We start from the raw sequence: 17,624 nt of genomic DNA, 5'->3' as shown, positions 1-17,624 counted from the left end.
CTCCTCCCAATGTTTGTAAAATTGGCTTAATCTTCCCCCCACAGGTGTTATGTGATGGGGATGTGTGACTTGTGAGTCACTGCTTATTTTGAGGACTTTTGGGGCTTTGGAATTTTCCTCTACTTCTTTGGAATTGTCCCCCTCTATATTGCCCCCGAAAACTTCCCCGCTGATATTGGCTTTGGTAAGTGGGCCTTGTTTGTGATGTTGTGGTTTCTGTAGGTAGTCCTCAAAACCCTACCCTAAAAGGTGTTTTGCGAAAGGTGCCTCTGCTCTGCGGGGAGTAGAGTGCGCCCATGGCTTTTGCCGTATCAGTGTCTTTCTTGAGTTTTTCAATAGCAGTGTCGACTTCCGGCCCAAACAACTGCTGTTCATTAAATGGCATATTTAACACGGCTTGTTGAATTTCCAGCTTGAAACCTGACGTGCGTAGCCATGCGTGCCTTCTTATTGTTATTGCAGTATTTACTGTCCTTGCAGCCGTATCTGCTGCATCCAGTGAAGACCGTGTCTGATTATTAGAGATACTTTGTCCTTCTTCCACCACTTGTTGTGCTCTTTTTTGGAACTCCTTGGGTAAGTGTTCTATCAAATGTTGCATCTCATCCCAGTGAGCTCTGTCATATCTTGCCAAAAGCGCTTGTGAATTGGCAATGCGCCATTGGTTTGCTGCTTGTGCTGCAACCCTTTTGCCCGCAGCATCAAATTTGCGACTCTCTTTGTCTGGAGGTGGTGCGTCTCCCGAGGTATGAGAGTTTGCTCTCTTACGAGCTGCCCCGACAACTACTGAGTCTGGAGTTAACTGCGTTGTAATATAAACAGGATCTGTTGGCGGTGGCTTGTACTTTTTCTCCACCCTTGGAGTTATGGCTCGGCCTTTAACAGGATCCTGAAAGATTTGTTTTGAATGTTTTAGCATTCCTGGGAGCATAGGTAGTCTTTGGTACTGGCTATGAGTGGAGGTTAGCGTGTTAAACAAGAAGTCATCCTCAATTGGTTCTGAATGCAAGGTGACGTTATGGAAAGCAGCAGCCCTTGCGATCACCTGTGTGTAAGATGTACTGCCCTCAGGAGGGGACGGCCCGGTAGAGTACGAGTCTGGGCTGTTGTCCGATACTGGAGCATCGTAAAGGTCCCATGCATCGGGATCATCTTGACTCATGGCAGTATGAGTCGGGGAGTGCATCAGTGGAGGAGTTGCTACTGGTGATGTGTGCACTGATGGTGGTGGAGAAGGTGGTGGAGTTGTTTTCTTTGCCACCTTTGCCTGTGGCTCCTTGTCCTTTTTGTGAAAGGCAAGTTTTCTTTTTGTTTTAATTGGAGGAAGAGTGGTTATCTTCCCTGTGTCTTGATGAATGTGGAGCCTCCTTTGAGTATAGTCTGGCTCTACAGCTTGAAGTTCCTCTCCAAATCTATGTTTTTTCATTTGTGAGGCTAATCCTTGTTCCTCTGTATAGGAACCTGTTCTCGGCTCCAAGGCTGGATGTTTCAGAACCGAAACTTTTTCGGAGGTCTTTTTAGGCTCCGAAGAAACCTTTGTAATTTTCGGCGTGGTGGTGTCTCGGTGCCGAATTTGTTCGGTGCCGCTGTCACGGTGCCGAAATTTCTCAGAGCCGATGTCTCGGTCCGAGATTGCTGTGTGGCGGTATCTCGACCGGAGTCGGATGACTTCGACACCAGCGTGCCCTTTTTCGGTGCCTTGGCTCGGTCAGCGCTTTTTTGGGTTAAGCCATGGCCTGTTGGCGGTGGCGTCCCCTGGGCTCTTGTTGACTTCTCGTGAGTCTTATGTTTCGACGTCTTACTCACGGTTTTCGGCGTTTCTTCGGCCTCGAGCTCTTCCGAGTCCGATTAGTGGATAGAGAAAGCTTCCTCTTCTTCCTCGAAACGCTCTTGTTCTGTCGGCGTCGACGCCATCTGCAGTCTTCTGGCTCTTCGGTCTCTTAACATCTTTCTGGACCGAAACGCTCGACAGGCCTCACAAGTATCTTCCTTGTGCTCTGGGGACAAGCACAAGTTACAGACCAGATGCTGATCCGTATAAGGATACTTCTTATGGCATTTTGGACAGAAGCGGAATGGGGTCCGTTCCATCAGCCTTGAATTCACACGTGGCCGGGTCAACCAGGCCCCGACGGGGGATCGTAAAAAAACCAAAAGGGCCACCGGAACTCTTCTAAATTCGGTGTCGATCTGTTGTAACTAACCCGATACCGAGATTTTTCCGAGATTCTAACTAACTTTCCGACCCGAAACACGGAGCGAAAAGGAACACGTCCGAACCCGATGGCGGAAAAAAAAACAATCTAAGATGGAGTCGACGCCCATGCGCAATGGAGTCGAAATGGGAGGAGTCCCTCGGTCTCGTGACTCGAAAAGACTTCTTCGAAGAAAAACAACTTGTAACACTCCGAGCCCAACACCAGATGGCGGGATGTGCACAGCATGTGTATCTGCAGCTACACATGCCATCGAACATATATATATATATTTCACTAAGGAAACCCGAACTACTGAGGCTCAAAAGGTGGCGGTCAGACCATGGTGTCGGGAAACACCATAAATAAATTAAAGCAAATTTCTTGTAATCCCAAGAAAGGTCAGGACACTTCCAGTGTTATCAAAATTATTTTACTATCATACAGATTGTTCCCCCCAACGCGTTTCAGCTGTAGCCTTGTTCACAGTTTTTTCATGGAATATATATATATATATATATATATATATATATATATATATATATATAATAATATATATATATTTAGTCCCTGATTTCTAGTGAGCAGCCCCCCCCCCCCCCAACCTGCTGGCAGGCTAGTCATCCCAATCTGCCTTCCATTCGGTTTCTACCCACTCAGATTAGGTTAGTCCCCCAATTGCCCTCCCTAATAGGGCCTAAATTCTTTTTTTTAGGGGGGGGGGGCAGCACTTGGCCTTGATATGGGCAGTGCTCATCCCTGCCCACCAAACTATCACCTCCTGCAGGGGTAACAGCAGTTATCTTGCTGCAGTGGACTATGGAAAGATGAAGACCCCAACTACCTACCTACATGCTTGGACCTGTAATCCCACTACCAAGAGGAGATGGCCTGATCCAAAGGAAGAACAATATAATGCACAGCTAACCAGAGGACCTGGCACGAGGAGAGCTCAATGTCTGCCCAGGGGCGACAAAGAGGAAAACAGGCATCAGGAAGAGAATCAACTGGGTTCAAACCCTGCTTGTTCACTTACAGACATCAATTAGTATGAACATGTATCCCTTTCTCTGCAGACGCACTACAGCCGGCTGGTTAGAGATTCCAGATTCTTGAACAATGAGAATCACCTGCTTTTCTCTTACAACGGTGCGATCTTACAGTTTGAAAATGTGGTTACTACATAACTGAATCATTTTTTTTTAGGTCCTGGTTAAACCAATGAATTCTATGGATTGTCCCAGTTTTGTGGTGCCCCAGTCACTGGACAAACTTGATTGCAACTATTGTTTTTTGAGATACAGATCCCTGAACGAAAAGGGCCATCTGAGAATCAACTGTGTGATTACTGGTTCATCGGGCAATCTTAAACTTGCAAAATCCAAAATTAACAATTAAGTTGTTAAGGGTTAGCTGTCCTGCAGTGAATACAAATTTGGACTGTGTTCTTCTCTGGACACAGGTGACCAGCTCCAGATCACCACAACACCACATCCTTCAGATGCAGAATTTTTGGGTTACAAACGTCTGGATTAGGTCTTAATGTGGTCCTGTCCTGTTTTAGGGATAACCTGTTTTATTCCAGCTATGGTATTAGTGTGCAGCACAGTGCCGGTCAAAAGGAAAGAGCTGGGTCTAAAGGCCCCTCATTGGCATTCTCTGTCTACCCTTTTTCAAGTGTTCCTCAATAAAACAGGCATTTGCAACGCAATGGGTCTCATGTTTGGTGGAGTTAGAGCTATTAGCGTTGTAAATTCCTAACTGGACTTTTCTTGCCACATAAATTGAAAAGTAAAACAGTTCACATAAGCAATTCAATTCAAAGTGCGACAGCTGCCGTGAGTGCAAAGGAGAGACACAAAAGGAAAAAAGTTCCCCGCAGTCAAACATATCAGCAAATGGGCAATTATCCATGTAACACGGTCGATGGCCAAGACGGTAACAAAACCACCCCAAGGCGGGACAAACATAAAGCATTTACCAATGTCATCAAAGGATTTTTGAAGTGCAAGTCCAATAACGAGTGAAAGTGATGGGCTTGAAGTGAGCATGGATAAAAGCCCACACAGATCCCAACACGTTGCGCGCTGCTATGCTCAACCTAAAAATTAGATGGTATTTCACATTGGTATGGCTGAGGAGTCCATGGGTCAGAAGTGTCACTGAGTTTCCCAGGTTGCTCAAGCAGGTGGAGGGCAATTCTGACATGGTTAGAAATGTACTGAAGAGGGTTGATGAGAGAAAGATGCCAGGGGGAGAAGTGGATAAAGTCCTCTTTGGGGGTAGGGGATGAAACCAGCCAGGCACCAGAGCACTCACCATCGGTGGTGCTCTAACAAAAGTTTCAATCTCTGGCTGGGTGTTAGCACTGCGGCACAAGTGAGGTGGTTCTGTGGTTGCCTGTGAATGATTGAAGTGGTAGCTTGGAGAGCATTAACAATATACTGGGGACGCAGGCACTGACTGACAAGTAGTACTCGAGCAAGCTCCTCCTTGCCCTCTCCTTCAGTGGTTTTGGGGATGGCCTAACGGCAGACCCTGAGGAGGTTTTCTCAAGCGTGAGACTACCCGGGGAATGGATCACGGTGCCAAAGCTCACTTTTTTCTCTAGACTGGGGGAGGAAGGGTGCCAGGCATGATCCTCTCAGGTGGACGTTGGCCTACGCGCAGTATACTGATAATCAGCCTTTTGTTGACACTAAGACTAGAGGATGAAGAAGCTACAAGAATGAGAAGTGGAGTAACAAGGACAGAGAACAGTCAATGGCTCTCCCCTGACGTGAGAGCAGACCGATGAGTGAGATCGTGTTGAGTGCAGTTGTTGTCTGGCCTCCCTGGACTTTCTGTGCTCAAAGAGAATTTGAAAGTTGACCAGCGGATGCTTCACTACATAATGCATCAATAAGAAAATAAAAACAAAGTACTAAAAGATAAACCTGACTTTCTCCTCAGGACCTTCTCCATGTGTAAAGAAACTAACACTGATTGTGCCCACTGTTGTCCCAGAGAATGTGGTTCTTGCATATGTGAAGGCTTTGTGGATGGCTAAATAAATGTAGTTGCAAGGCACAACACAGTGGACAGAAACAAAAGGGTCCTATGTAGGAGAGTCTAACACTCTTCCATCCAAATCACTTCTGTAGAGTAATGTTCTATACATCCTAAAATGTTGGTTGGTTATTATCAGGGGTATAGACAGGGCCACTGGAATTAAGGTGGTGGGAGAGGGCCAAATTATGCAGCACGGTTGAGTAAATTATGCAGCAAGGAAAGGTAAATAATGCAGCATAATATGAAAGATTTTGTTATAGTATAACTTCATTATTTTGTCATTTTTAAATTGAGTAACACACTCTGGGCAATATTTGCACCTCATTAGTACCAGTTTAGCACCCAAGTATAAAAATAAGCATCAGAAAAGTGGCCAGACTAGCTTTGAAAAGAAGGGCCTTCCACGGTGCACAACACAGATGGTGGATTATGTGGCAAAACTATCACTATGCCAAAATCGCCGCAGCTGCACAATAACATAATTCCATTGGCCCTGGGTATAGAACATTACGTAAATTCCAAAACAACACTATGCAATGCTACCAAGTTCAGACAGCATAGGAGATAAATTGACAAGGCATTTGCTGCAGCAAAGCTAATTTGGGTAGGAGACTCAACGGTGCAAATTTTTTAAAAAGTAGCTCCTTGTCACATCTACTTGTCCAAGGAACAGGGTGCATCAGAAATCTGGTCTGCTAAACAAAAAAAGTACACTTGTCCCTTTATTTGGCAATATTCTCATTACATGAGAGCTGTGATCAGTCTCTCCAATTACATCAAGGTTTGGATATCATCAAGGCTGTGATTTTTCCACCTTTTGCACATCTACATTGATACGTCTGCAGGGGAGGTTCAAGACTACCTGATTCTGAGAGGTCTTGTGACTGGATCCAAAAAAACTGTCTCCACCTGTAAGTCTGACCTAAAAACACTTTACCTGCTCTTGGGACAGAAAAGTCCCTTGCATAGCAATGATCATGCACCCTGCCCCGAGTGCCTGAACTTTAATGATGTCTGGATCCCTAATGCTGACTTTTGTTGTCATGGGCGAACACAGCTCATGCAAGTGCGCCTTTGCATAGGCCTATTTTACAGATTGCGTTCAGTGAAAGGGTACTGCCTTTGGAAGGGGGTTAAGCAATACGACAGCAGTGGTGGCATCTTACCTTTCAGTGATCAGTAGAAGTGAACAGGTCCTTTTTACCTGTGTCACTGAAGTGAGGCCTAAAGCCTCACTCATTCAAAGTTTTGCTGCTGTGTGCTTAAGTTACCATTGGCCTAGATTGGTTTGGGGTGGAGTGCTGCGCACCTAATGTGTGTGTATATGTGCTGTGTATATGTGTACCTGGGATTGGTACATTACAGGAGTGGTGCAGTGCATATTTTGGATGCATGTGTTGGGTGTATGTGTGCCTGTGAATGGTACAATACATGGAAGATTATGGGCTCCATTTTGGGAGACCCAGGGCTAACAGGAGGAACATGAGGATGTAGAGGAATTCCTACACACATATTTGTGCATTGCTATATTCCCGTAATCTTGGTGGACACACAGGAGGAAGGGAGAGGCTCTTCAGCAAAATTCAAGTGTGCACTCTGATTTAGAGCTAGGTCACTAGGAAAGGGACTTGGTACATCTCAGGAAGCAAATAGGGCTGCTAAGAGAATCACAGCATATGGTTGAGGTCCTGGGATAACTTTTTGATCCACATATTACTGTGGCTCACATCCAGGTGTGAACCTCTAGCCATTGAGTTGCTAACCTTTTCTGTAACAAAAGCTACTTATGTTCAATGAAAATCCTCCCTAAGCTACTAATGTCAGTGGTGTAGTAGTGACCGCACCATCCAAGATTGTCAGCAGTGATCACTTCAGTGCTATAGGGAGGATTGCCAGCAGTAAAGTAAAAAGGCATTATCAATTTGGAATGTCTTGAAATAGGTAATATATAACGAATGTAACTGCAGTGCCCCTGGCACCAAGGTAATAATGTAAGTAATAAATCTCTCCAACTCAAATAATGCTCTTAAATACATTTTGAGTATTCAACCATTTTTCTCCAAACAACACCTAGGGCCTCATGAGTTGCCCGCCAAACTCTTTGGGTCAGAAGACCGCCAGCTCAGTTTTCCACCCGCTGGCCCTATTATGAGTTGCCCGCTACCACCCAGAATATTGACACCGGCTCGTGATCGAGCTGGCGGAAATGTTGCAGTGTGTCGGGTGCGCCAGCACCCAACGTACTTTACAATGCCTATAATGCAGGCAGTGAAAAGCACGAAGGGGCTGTCCATGGAGGCCCCTACACTGCCCATGCCAAGTGCATGGGCAGTGTAGGGGCCACAATGGGGCCCCCCACATCCCATCTCTGCCAGCCTTTGCATGGGCAGCATAGGGTCCTCCATGGACAGCCCCTTCGTGCTTTTCACTGCTTTTCAAGCTAAAGCTTGCAGACGCGGTAGTCGTAATCCCCAGGGCAGCACTGCCCTGGCAGATTAAGATCACCTGCACCACCAGAATGTAGGCCGGCAAAAAAGTGGCAGTGCCAGCGGTCGGACCGTGGCGCTTTCGCCAGGGTCATAATGTGGCTGTTGGACCGCCTTGTTGGTGGCAGTCTACCGCCACTGGGAGTCTGGCACTCCTAGGACCGCCAGACTCATAATTAGGGCCCTAACAAGTACTGAAAATACAACATTTTCATTTCAAATACATGATTTTTAATTTTAGTATACATATAATAATAATCCAACTAAGCAAAAGCTTCTATCGTAGTAGCCTGGGTGTACACAAGAGAACTACTGACAGGATGCTGGAGAACTACTGGTAGCTCATGAGCTACTCGTTGGAGACACCTGCTCTAGTCACTCCCGTGGCCTGTGTTATGGGGCTATCAGATCTGGAGTTGTTCCTGCGGTGACAGACTGCTTTCTGGAGGAAGAGCAGGGAAGAGGAGGTGTACTGAGGACCCAAGGCCACTGTCTCCGTAGGACCATGTGTGAGGAATTTACCGGAGAGAGTCTCGCTGCAGCTTCAGCGCCAGCAAAGAGGGTCCGCTCGGAGATTATGGCCACTCAGATCCTGCTGGTGCTGGTCAAACTGACTTCTGGGACATATGGCCCCTAGGGAAATTGCCTGGCATATAGCACCTCTGTGCTGAAGCACTTTGAACTCAATAAAGAGGCTTGATTTGTACTTTGTTTAGTCCCTGTATAGAAGACATATGAATGCACTGTAAGAATGCATATGTCAGATGTGTTGGTCGGTCCCAGTATTTACACAAATAACAATTTAAATACCACTATTTTGTTATATTGCTTTTATAGCACTAATGATCCCAATCCAAGGTGTCCGAGCTCTTTAGATCATTCATATACATTATACATGGACAATAAATCATTTGTGTGTAAATCAATGTACAGAATGTGTTACATAAGACACTGAGGATTACAAGAAGTAAGAGTCACATTTCCTTCATAACTCACTGTGCTTTATTAGAAGGTTTACAATTTATGCAAGTAACAACTGGATGTATGTGTTAAAAGCAGTAACCCACTTACCCATCTACATAAAATAAAAATCTGTCATCTGTGTTTCACAGGATCTGCTTTGTAGGAGACACAATAACCATCTATGCTACTTTGATTCAGAGGTGGGACTAGACAAAACACACATCTCTTCAGCAGAATCATTAACTGCCACTGTTATCTTACCACCGTTATTATTCCCTGAAATTTACTGGGCACACAAAGATCTAAGCCACAGATGCCTTAACCTCATGAGATCCTATAAAATGCAGACTATGCAACCAGTAAAGAAGAACAAATTTACTGCCACATTTCTACTTGTTGTCCATTTCTTTGTGACAGAGTTTTAAAAAATAAATGTATAAGTTGAGGCCCAGATTTTGCAATAGGATTACGTCACTCTTTTAGCACAACTCCAAAACAAAATCTAATTTGTTAAAATATTGTAATGCACTCAAATGTAAGCGCTTTACATACTTGATTTCACTTTTTCGGGTTATGTACAAAAATGCACTTTTGCCCGATAGGTGAAAAGTCGGGTTAAGAGTTTACAACGCGATCAGCTCTAACATGAGCAAACGCGAGACCCGTTGCATTGTAAATGCTTGTTTTAGTTGATCTTTTGGTGGGTGATCTTGGAACAGGGCTCCGAAGCGGTCTAGAACTACAAATATTTCTTTCAAATTTTATATATGTATGGTGCATGAAGGAAAGTACCATCTTTTTGGCATAGTTACCCCCACTTTTTGCCTGCTATCAGTATGCTTAGACTTTTCACTGGGGTCCTGCTGACCAAGACCCCAGTGGTTGTGCTCTCTTGCTCTAAATTTGTTTGCCTGGGACTTTGCACACCTCCACAATTGGCATACTGGTGCCTCCTTTATAAGTCCCTAGTATATGGTACTTAGGTACCCAGGGTATTGGGGACCAGGGTTTACCCATGGGCTGCAGCATCTATTGTGCCACTCATGGGAGCCCATGCAAAATGTCTACAGGCCTGCCATTGCAGCCTGCGTGAAAAGGTGCATGCACCCTTTCATCACAGGTCACTGCACCAGGTCACTGTAAGTCACCCCTATGGTAGGCCCTCATAGCCCAGAGGGCAGGGTGCAGGTTCCTGTGTGTGAGGGAACTCTTGCATGAGCAGAGGTGCCCCTACGAACTCTAGTTCCATTGTACTGGACTTCGTAAGTGCAGGGAAGCCATTTTACCTGTGTACTGGACATAGGTCACTACCTGCATCCAGCTACACATTGATAAGCCCGAACCTGGGCGTGTTTGGAATTAAACATGTCAGAATCATACCTCAACACTGTTGCCAGTATTGGTTGTAGGACTCCATGCACTCTGGGGGCTCTTTAGAGGAGCCCCTGTATTGCTCCCACCAGTCTTCTGGGGTTTTCCAGGCAGCCCGTGCTGCTGCTACCTCTCAGACAGGCTTCTGACCAGCTCAGGCAGGGGAAGACAGAACAAAGGATTTCCTGTGGGAGAGGGAGGCAACACCCTCTGCTTGGAAACAGGTGTTACATGGCTTGGGAGGGGTAGCCTCCCCAAGCCACTGGTATGCTTTAAATGGCACATTTGGTGCCCTCCTTGCATAAACCGGTTAGCACGGTCCCTGCTCTGGCGTGAAACTGGACAAAGGAAAGGGGGAGTGACCACTCCCATGTCCATCACCACCTCAGGGGTGGTGCCCACAGCTCCTCCGGGTGGCCACTTGATCCTGCCACCTCGAAACCAAGATGTGCAGAGGCCCCTGGGAGCATCTGAGTGGCCAGGTCAGGCAGGTGACGTCACTGCCCCCTCCTGATAAGTGGTCACCTTACTAGGTGACCAAACCCCTTTTAGGTCTATTTAGGCACTCTCTTGAGAGTGGCTCTCCAGATTCAACGTGCAAGATTCCTCCAGGACCCCCATGCATTATTTACTTCATCATCTGGCCACTGGAACCGCAAATGTACTGTTCAGGAACCGACAATCTGCAACTTTAGCGACGACTCCGCTTTGCAACATTGTTTCTCTGGCTCCTTCCAGCAACTGCAACATTTCCCCTGCTATACATCCTCTGAGGTTGGTGAAACTTCAGCCTGCACCAAGAAGCAATCTCCCTTGGAGTGAAGGAGTCACCTCCTGCATCTGCAGGCACCAACTGTAATGACAACCAGCTGCGTGGATCTGCTCTCCTCTTGAACCGAGTGAATCCTGCATCACAGCTGGTGGTCTGGATTGGTCCTCTTGGTCCTCTCTGCCAGCTGTCCAACTTGGGAGATGGTAAGCCCTTGCCTCTCCTTGCAGGACAGGAACTCCTGCATGAGCAGAGGTGCCCCTACGAACTCATAATTGCATCTGCCAAGGCTTGTTGGTGGTTCTTCTGCACCACTGACCATCTGCAACCTGACAACCAAAGTGTTACATCATCTGCACCGCTCCAAGAACTCCTCTTCAGCTCCTGGGCTCCACAGCTGGTCTTCTTCCCTTGTCAAAGAAGGGTGGGTAGTGACTCCTACCTCCACTGGACACTCCATCGTGGACTGGACTCTGTTCCCTTCTTTTGCAAGTGCTCTTCTACCAGAATCCACCTTTGATTTCTTCTTGTCTGGTCCTATTCTCGTAAAATCCTTTTTCTAAGTCCTCCTGTTAGTCCTTAGGAAAACCAGGTACTTACCTCTGCTCTCCTATTCGCTGGGGTTCACTCTGGCACTCACCTCTTGGGGTTCCTAGTTCCTCCAGCTCCCCTCTAGCAACTCCACATCCTTGTGTGGGGGACTGTATCTCGCATTACATTTTCTTAGTATATGGTTTGGTCCTCCCCTAGGGCCCTCACTATTTGCACTAAGTATTGATAATGCTTGTTGTTTCTATGCTATCTACTGACTGCTATTGTGTATATAATTAGTGTGCCCTTACTTCCAGGTGGGGAGTACTGCCTATAAATATTCTAGTTTTGTGTTACTATAGTAAAGTACCTTTATTTTTGTAACACTGTGAGGTTCTTTTAAGTGTGATAAGTTGCTGTGTGACTATAGTGGTATTGCATAAACTTAACCTGTCTCCTAGATAAGTACAGGCTGCCCATCCACAGCTACCTCTAGAGAGCCCTGGCTTCCTAGACACTGCCTACACTTCACTAAGAGGTATAAGGTGATAGCAACATAGGTGTCCACCACACACCAGGCCAGCTTCCTACGGTGTGAATGAAAGGGTTGTTAGATTGTAGGCTATGACCGCCTGCTGTAAATTCAAGGGGAAAACTGTTGACTGATGTTCATGCATTGTGCCATTTACCATTGAGGCTGAGGTTTGAGTTCACACAGTTCAGAAAATTTAACTGTCCCCCATTCTACTTTGCTGTATGGTAACTGGTGCTTGGGCAAAGTCTCTCTCGGGGGCAAGGACTAGGCTCCGGCCACTTAATCCTATTGGATGGCCTGTTACTACCCAGAAGCATGAAAAAGGGTGGAGCCAGTGAACATATGATTGAAGTGACAAGAACATGCTTCTTCCAGCCGTGTGAAAGAGTGGGGCCCTGAAAGCCCAGTGGAATCTGGCTGTACAAACACTGTGTGAGCTGTAACAAGGCTCACATGGTGCCTCACACGGTGCAGAGTGCCTGAAGTACAGTTGTGCTGGCACACAGGGCTCAGACGGGGAGGCTGCAGCCTCAGCTTTAGTTTAATCGGGGAGACAGGCATATGCTAGTATTGAAAGAATATTGCATATTTCAGTCTCGTTTTGGCAGATATTATGGCAAGTAGATTGTTATTTGTGTCTTAATGTACTTTACAAACTGTCATATGGGGTCTGTGCACGTTCAGACTTAGAAGTACGAGTATTGTTTGCGGTCCTTCCACCTCTTAAATCAACACACGCATTCTCAGGTTTCTCAGAATTCGAAAAACAAAGGCATAGCCGATTTAAAAAATGCTTTGAGATAAATAACACTGAAATGTAATCTCCATAAAGGTTGTTGAAGAATAGCTTCAGCACAATGTACTAGTATACACCTAAGCATTACTGTGTTACAGTGTACATCTTAATATGTCAACCTTTCTCTAGTGGAGTATGTTTATACACTTGATGTCAGGTTTGCAAGTGTGCAAACAGTATTTGCCATGAAGCGTATTGTGCATATTTTATCCTCGCTCTCCAGACAAGGAGCTAGTTGTTTAAAAGAATGTTAAACCTCACTTAACCATGATCGATACTAGAGGGTATTGTGCACCACTCACATGTTGCATTTGGAACACTCATCACTATCCTAGACTATGCACAACCTTATTTAATGCACGGCCTTTTAATGTCCATACTACTTTCTTGTGACCTCATGATTTAAAAATGTGCTGACAGCTTAAACGTATATCAGTTGCATAATCATAGAAGGAATACTTTATTTAACAAGTTCATACTGTGATGCCAGGATTGACATAGTTTCAAATAAAACAGTTTCACATTAGTGACCTTATTTGGAACTCTGACATTTTCTGTTTCTAGTTTAAATGCTGACAAAGGTGACGCGAGCTGTAGGTTTTGATTTAGACTCAGATGTATATCAATTTTGAGTTTTTCCTTCATCTTCAGTACAAAATGTAACATTTTTCTAGTAGTTTCTATTTGTCTTAGCCTATGGTTGTCCTAGGACAATGTAAACACCTTCAAAACGTGTTCACCACAACGTGCACTTTCTGTCTAGGTCATCTCTGGGTCCCCACACTAGGTTAGTGTGGACCCCCAAAATAATAACCCATCCCACCATTCAGTGTATTTGTAAGCTCTTTCATGGCTGGAACTTTTGTTTTGCAACTGGGAGTAGTTTGTGTCTAAGAGCCTTGTTTGGAAAAAATGGCCAGTAGGCCCACTAGTCCTTTAAATATATGCAGGGTCACTGGAATTACGTGGCAGAAAGAACCAAAATATGCGGCAGCGGTGACCAAATAATGTGGCAAAAGAAGTCCAGTTATAAATGTATAATGTCAATAGCTCCAACTCAAGCAAATGCGAGACCTATTGAACTGCAAATGCTTGTTTTGTTTAGGGCATGAGCCCCCTGTACTTTGGGTTCTAGTAGCTGCGGTTTTGTTGTTTTCAGAATATTTATGAACTTAATTGTCCCAAAGCGCTATTGCTGAAAAGCCTTTAAAGACTGAACGTGTAACAATTTGTGGCTTAAGTAAACACTGATTGCATTGAAGTGGTCAAGCGATATGCCAGCCCCACCGCACTCACACTTCCTCGAATGCTTGTTCAGGGTCCAGCACAGTCCTTCTCACACGCTCCATCTCTGAAGGTAAACCATCCGTGGCGAGTCTAGAAGTCTCTAATATTGGCATCCGAACACGACTCGTCAGTCAGCATTTCAAACAACTGCGCTACACTACCTGGAGCAGACACCAGTGGCGCGCTCCGATTTGACGACTGAGAGAGCCAGAACATCCCCATTGGCTCGAAAACAGAGTGCGAGCGAATGAAACAACCCCATTGACTCGTTCATGGCATCCTAGAAATGGAAGAAACACTCCGCGACAGAAGCATTCGCTCACAAAAAGGAGACCGTAAGGTTTGCGTTTCACGTCCGTTCATTTGTCGGACTTTGTGTGCCGAATGAACCCCCACCGACTGCGTGATTAAAATGTTGCCACTGAAATGCGGACCGAGCACCATTGGTCAGACACAAGTCAAATTTAACTGCCGCTCACATTCGTTTGCCTAAGTGGGTCTAATGGACTTATTCGTTTTGAACACGTTTCTTCAAAGATGTCACTAGACATCACAAAAGGGATTGGAATACTATGGCAAAGTCGCCACATTAGATTAACTCGACATCAGACTAGGTTGCCGTATATTTTAGACGGACCCGATGACTTCTTCCACCCTTCTGCAAAAAAAAAAAAAAAAAACAGGCATACCCACTCTATTCTTCGCATCTTGGAAGTTTGCTGCGAGGTAACAAATGCAAGACAGGTATTCAAGTGATTTTGCTTTTAGAACATTTGCCTTTTTTAAGAAGAGGGGCGGCTCGCGTTTGATTTTGTCGGCATCACACGTATCTGTGGTCAGAGTGAACCTGTTCCTCGACTTTGGACAATATTCTGCCAGCCCCAGATAACATTCAATTCAAGTTTCATAGTACAATTGTCCGGTCCAGTCTCCCCCCGGTATGCTAAATTATTGTGCGCGACCCACAACCACCAATCGTCGAGCTGCGCATTAAAACTGCGTCAGAACAGAAGCACTGCGGTTGTTATGGGAACTGTCGTACACAGCGTGTACGTTGCTAGGCTACGGCAAGGCTTCAGGACGGTCCCTGTACCTTTCGCACCGCAGGCTGCAGAGTGAGAGCGTTGTGCAGTAAGCTGCAGGTAACAGCGGTAGGGTGGTGGGGACGCCCTGCGAAATTTTGTAATGACGCCACAAAGGGCTAGTTAGGTTACAGTGGGGGCAACCGAAGGAGAACCAACACATTTACTAAAATACGGTGATAAGATAAATCCTGTTGGGCTAAACTAGTGGCATGTCAAGGAAAACAACGTTTTATCACAGTATGGTAACTTGAGCATTACATTCAATGCGTTGACGTGTTTTCATGTGGATAGCTAACTTTATCTCAATGAGGTAACGCAAAATGATGAGGCTGCCATGTAGAATGTGATGAGCGGTATATTGTCTCCCATATCTCACCGATATCCACAGATTCATACTAAATAGGTCCCCATGTCATCCCCTGCCCCTTGTTGCAGGATCCTGTGCTAAGCCCCTACGTTATTCCATGGGCTGATGGCACCAGTTTGTTGAGGATGTTCATCGGCCAATGGTAGAAAAGGTTTAGCAGTAGCTTATGACATCACAAAGTGGGACAGCCACACAGTATTCTAATAAGGGACGAGAATGCCAACAACCTAAAGGATGTGCCAGCCCAGGGTGGGAATCTCTCTGCTTCAGATTACTCCAATGTCCTGTGCAAGGAGCGGCCTTTGTTGGTTGGCTATTTTATTAAGGAACATTTCCCTTTACAGGTTCGAGCAAAAACAGCGTGAAAGGTAAACATAGAATTTTATCAAATCACCCTTCGTAAAAACTCCATTTGAAACTTTTTTTGTTGTATGTATGCAGCATTTTCTGTACGTAACCACTTGATTCTTTATTTATTACTTACAATTAATTTCGGAAACGAAATTTTACCTAGCGACTTTAATGTTAATAGATGTAAAAGAAAGGCTCAAAAGGAAAGAACGAGAGAGGCAGAAAAGAAAATGTAGCACCCCCAAACCACATTTATTTTATGACTGTGTATTATCTGTTGTGTGCAAAGCTGATAATTTGACGCTGCATCTGTCTCCAAGATTCCTGTCCTAAACAAATACTCAGATGCATTACGATGCCCGGAAATGAACTGCTTTCTTCAAATACCTCATTGACGTGGTCCCATTAACATTTTGCTTGTGGTCATTTTTTTGCGCTTTATGTGCAGTTTATCTATACACGATAAACAGCATTAGTACATAGTGCTCCATGCACATTTTATGCTTTCGGTTTTCGTGAATTGGTAACAATGTATGATTTGTGCACCAGCAACATTTTAAAACTGCATCTGACATATTTTGCTCTGATTCTATTCTATCAAGCCCTTTATGTGGTCCTCTCAAATATTGTATAGGATAATAACCTTTTAATTTTGTTACCTTTTCATCATGTTTACTTTGGGGCGAGCATGCGTCCACTAATACCTATTATTAACGGATAATGGGACAACAATTTCGTAAGAGGCGTGTGCTGTACAGAAGAATTATTAATATCATTTATGTTTTGTTATCGTATTTACCTTTATGTAACATACCTCTGCAAAGTTTGTACATTCATTATATGACTGTAACGGTTTCTGACTTTCGCACAACCTTCTAATAGGAATTTCATAAAAGTGGAAACTGTTCATGTCTTTTTCCCTGTGCTGGACATGTTTTTTAAATGTACTGGGAAGAACGTTCATTTGAGCTTCTTCTGCATATTCAGCCATTATCACGTGGATTTTAATCGTTTTATATTAATTACAGAGAAAAATGGCTGCGAAAAAGAAGGAAGTAACACTCCAGGTAAGAAAAGCACTGTTTGCACCCCTCTAGTAACTCATCTGTTGGCTTGAAGCTTTCGTAGTTTTGTCTCTAAAAGAGCATTAATAACTGGATAGACCAAGGCATAAATGTACCTATTTCTTCTACTGGTCAATATTCCTCTTTAAATTTATATAAATGTCTTTATCTCCTTTTACTTTTTACATATATTTTGAGAACAAATTGTGCATATTTTGGTCTCCAGGCAATCAGAGTTTTGAAAACTCCCTCTACTGAAATCATCTAATGTGTTTAGTTATCATGTCTTGGCAATTGTATTAAGCATATTTCACTCAGTAGAGTTAAAAAGTTCTTACATTTCGATTTCGATTTCATAATCCCGTACAAATGTTGCTTTGCAGAAACCTCAATGCTGTGGCACAGTTGCCGCTGATAGTTTTTTAAATGATCCATCCCCAGCAGATAAGCTTTCACAAACTGACTGTAGAGAAATCTTGATAAAGAGAAACCTGTGCACAATTTAACATTTTCTAGTTGAAAAATATCTCAGTTGTTCCAAATATTAGACCTAATTTTGAGAAGATATGGGTGCATTTGTTCTTTTCCATGAATAATTTAATAAAGGTTATGTTCCTAGAGAGATATGGTGAAAGTTAGTGTTTCATGGCCCTTGGATGTCATTTTCAGGTCAAGGCAAGTCATTCACAGCAACTCATTCACATTTGGGAAGACTTGAATAGTCTTCTATGCCACGATCACAAGCAACCCAAGTTTAGGAACGTGATCTCTGA

At 44.5% G+C, this 17,624-nt stretch overlaps 2 protein-coding genes across 8 annotated transcripts in view; one reads left to right on the top strand and one right to left on the bottom strand.

Moving 5' to 3' along the window:
• The window catches only part of LOC138285596 (uncharacterized), a 106,572-nt gene extending 92,351 nt beyond the window's left edge, over positions 1-14,221 (bottom strand). The window contains exon 1 of the mRNA XM_069225751.1: positions 13,994-14,221. Within this exon, the coding sequence (XP_069081852.1) occupies positions 13,994-14,097 (104 nt within the window). The 5' untranslated portion in view covers positions 14,098-14,221. The remainder of the gene's footprint in view (positions 1-13,993) is intronic.
• Positions 14,222-14,281: 60 nt separating this feature from the next.
• Positions 14,282-17,624, top strand: part of NME9 (NME/NM23 family member 9) — a 466,976-nt gene continuing 463,633 nt past the window's right edge. The window contains exons 1-3 of one of the 7 annotated variants that reach the window (XM_069225749.1): positions 14,659-14,710; positions 15,781-15,804; positions 16,816-16,854. In XM_069225749.1, coding sequence (XP_069081850.1) covers positions 16,822-16,854 — 33 coding nt within the window. In that variant the 5' untranslated portion in view covers positions 14,659-14,710; positions 15,781-15,804; positions 16,816-16,821. Of the gene's footprint in view, positions 14,729-15,003; positions 15,127-15,780; positions 15,805-16,815; positions 16,855-17,624 lie in introns of those variants that run through there. The other 6 variants (XM_069225744.1, XM_069225746.1, XM_069225745.1 and 3 more) reach the window with 6 other exon arrangements.

Source organism: Pleurodeles waltl, chromosome 3_1 (genome assembly GCF_031143425.1).
Source record: "Pleurodeles waltl isolate 20211129_DDA chromosome 3_1, aPleWal1.hap1.20221129, whole genome shotgun sequence".
Taxonomy (NCBI): Eukaryota; Metazoa; Chordata; class Amphibia; order Caudata; family Salamandridae; genus Pleurodeles; species Pleurodeles waltl.
This window is presented reverse-complemented; position numbering and strand designations above follow the sequence as displayed.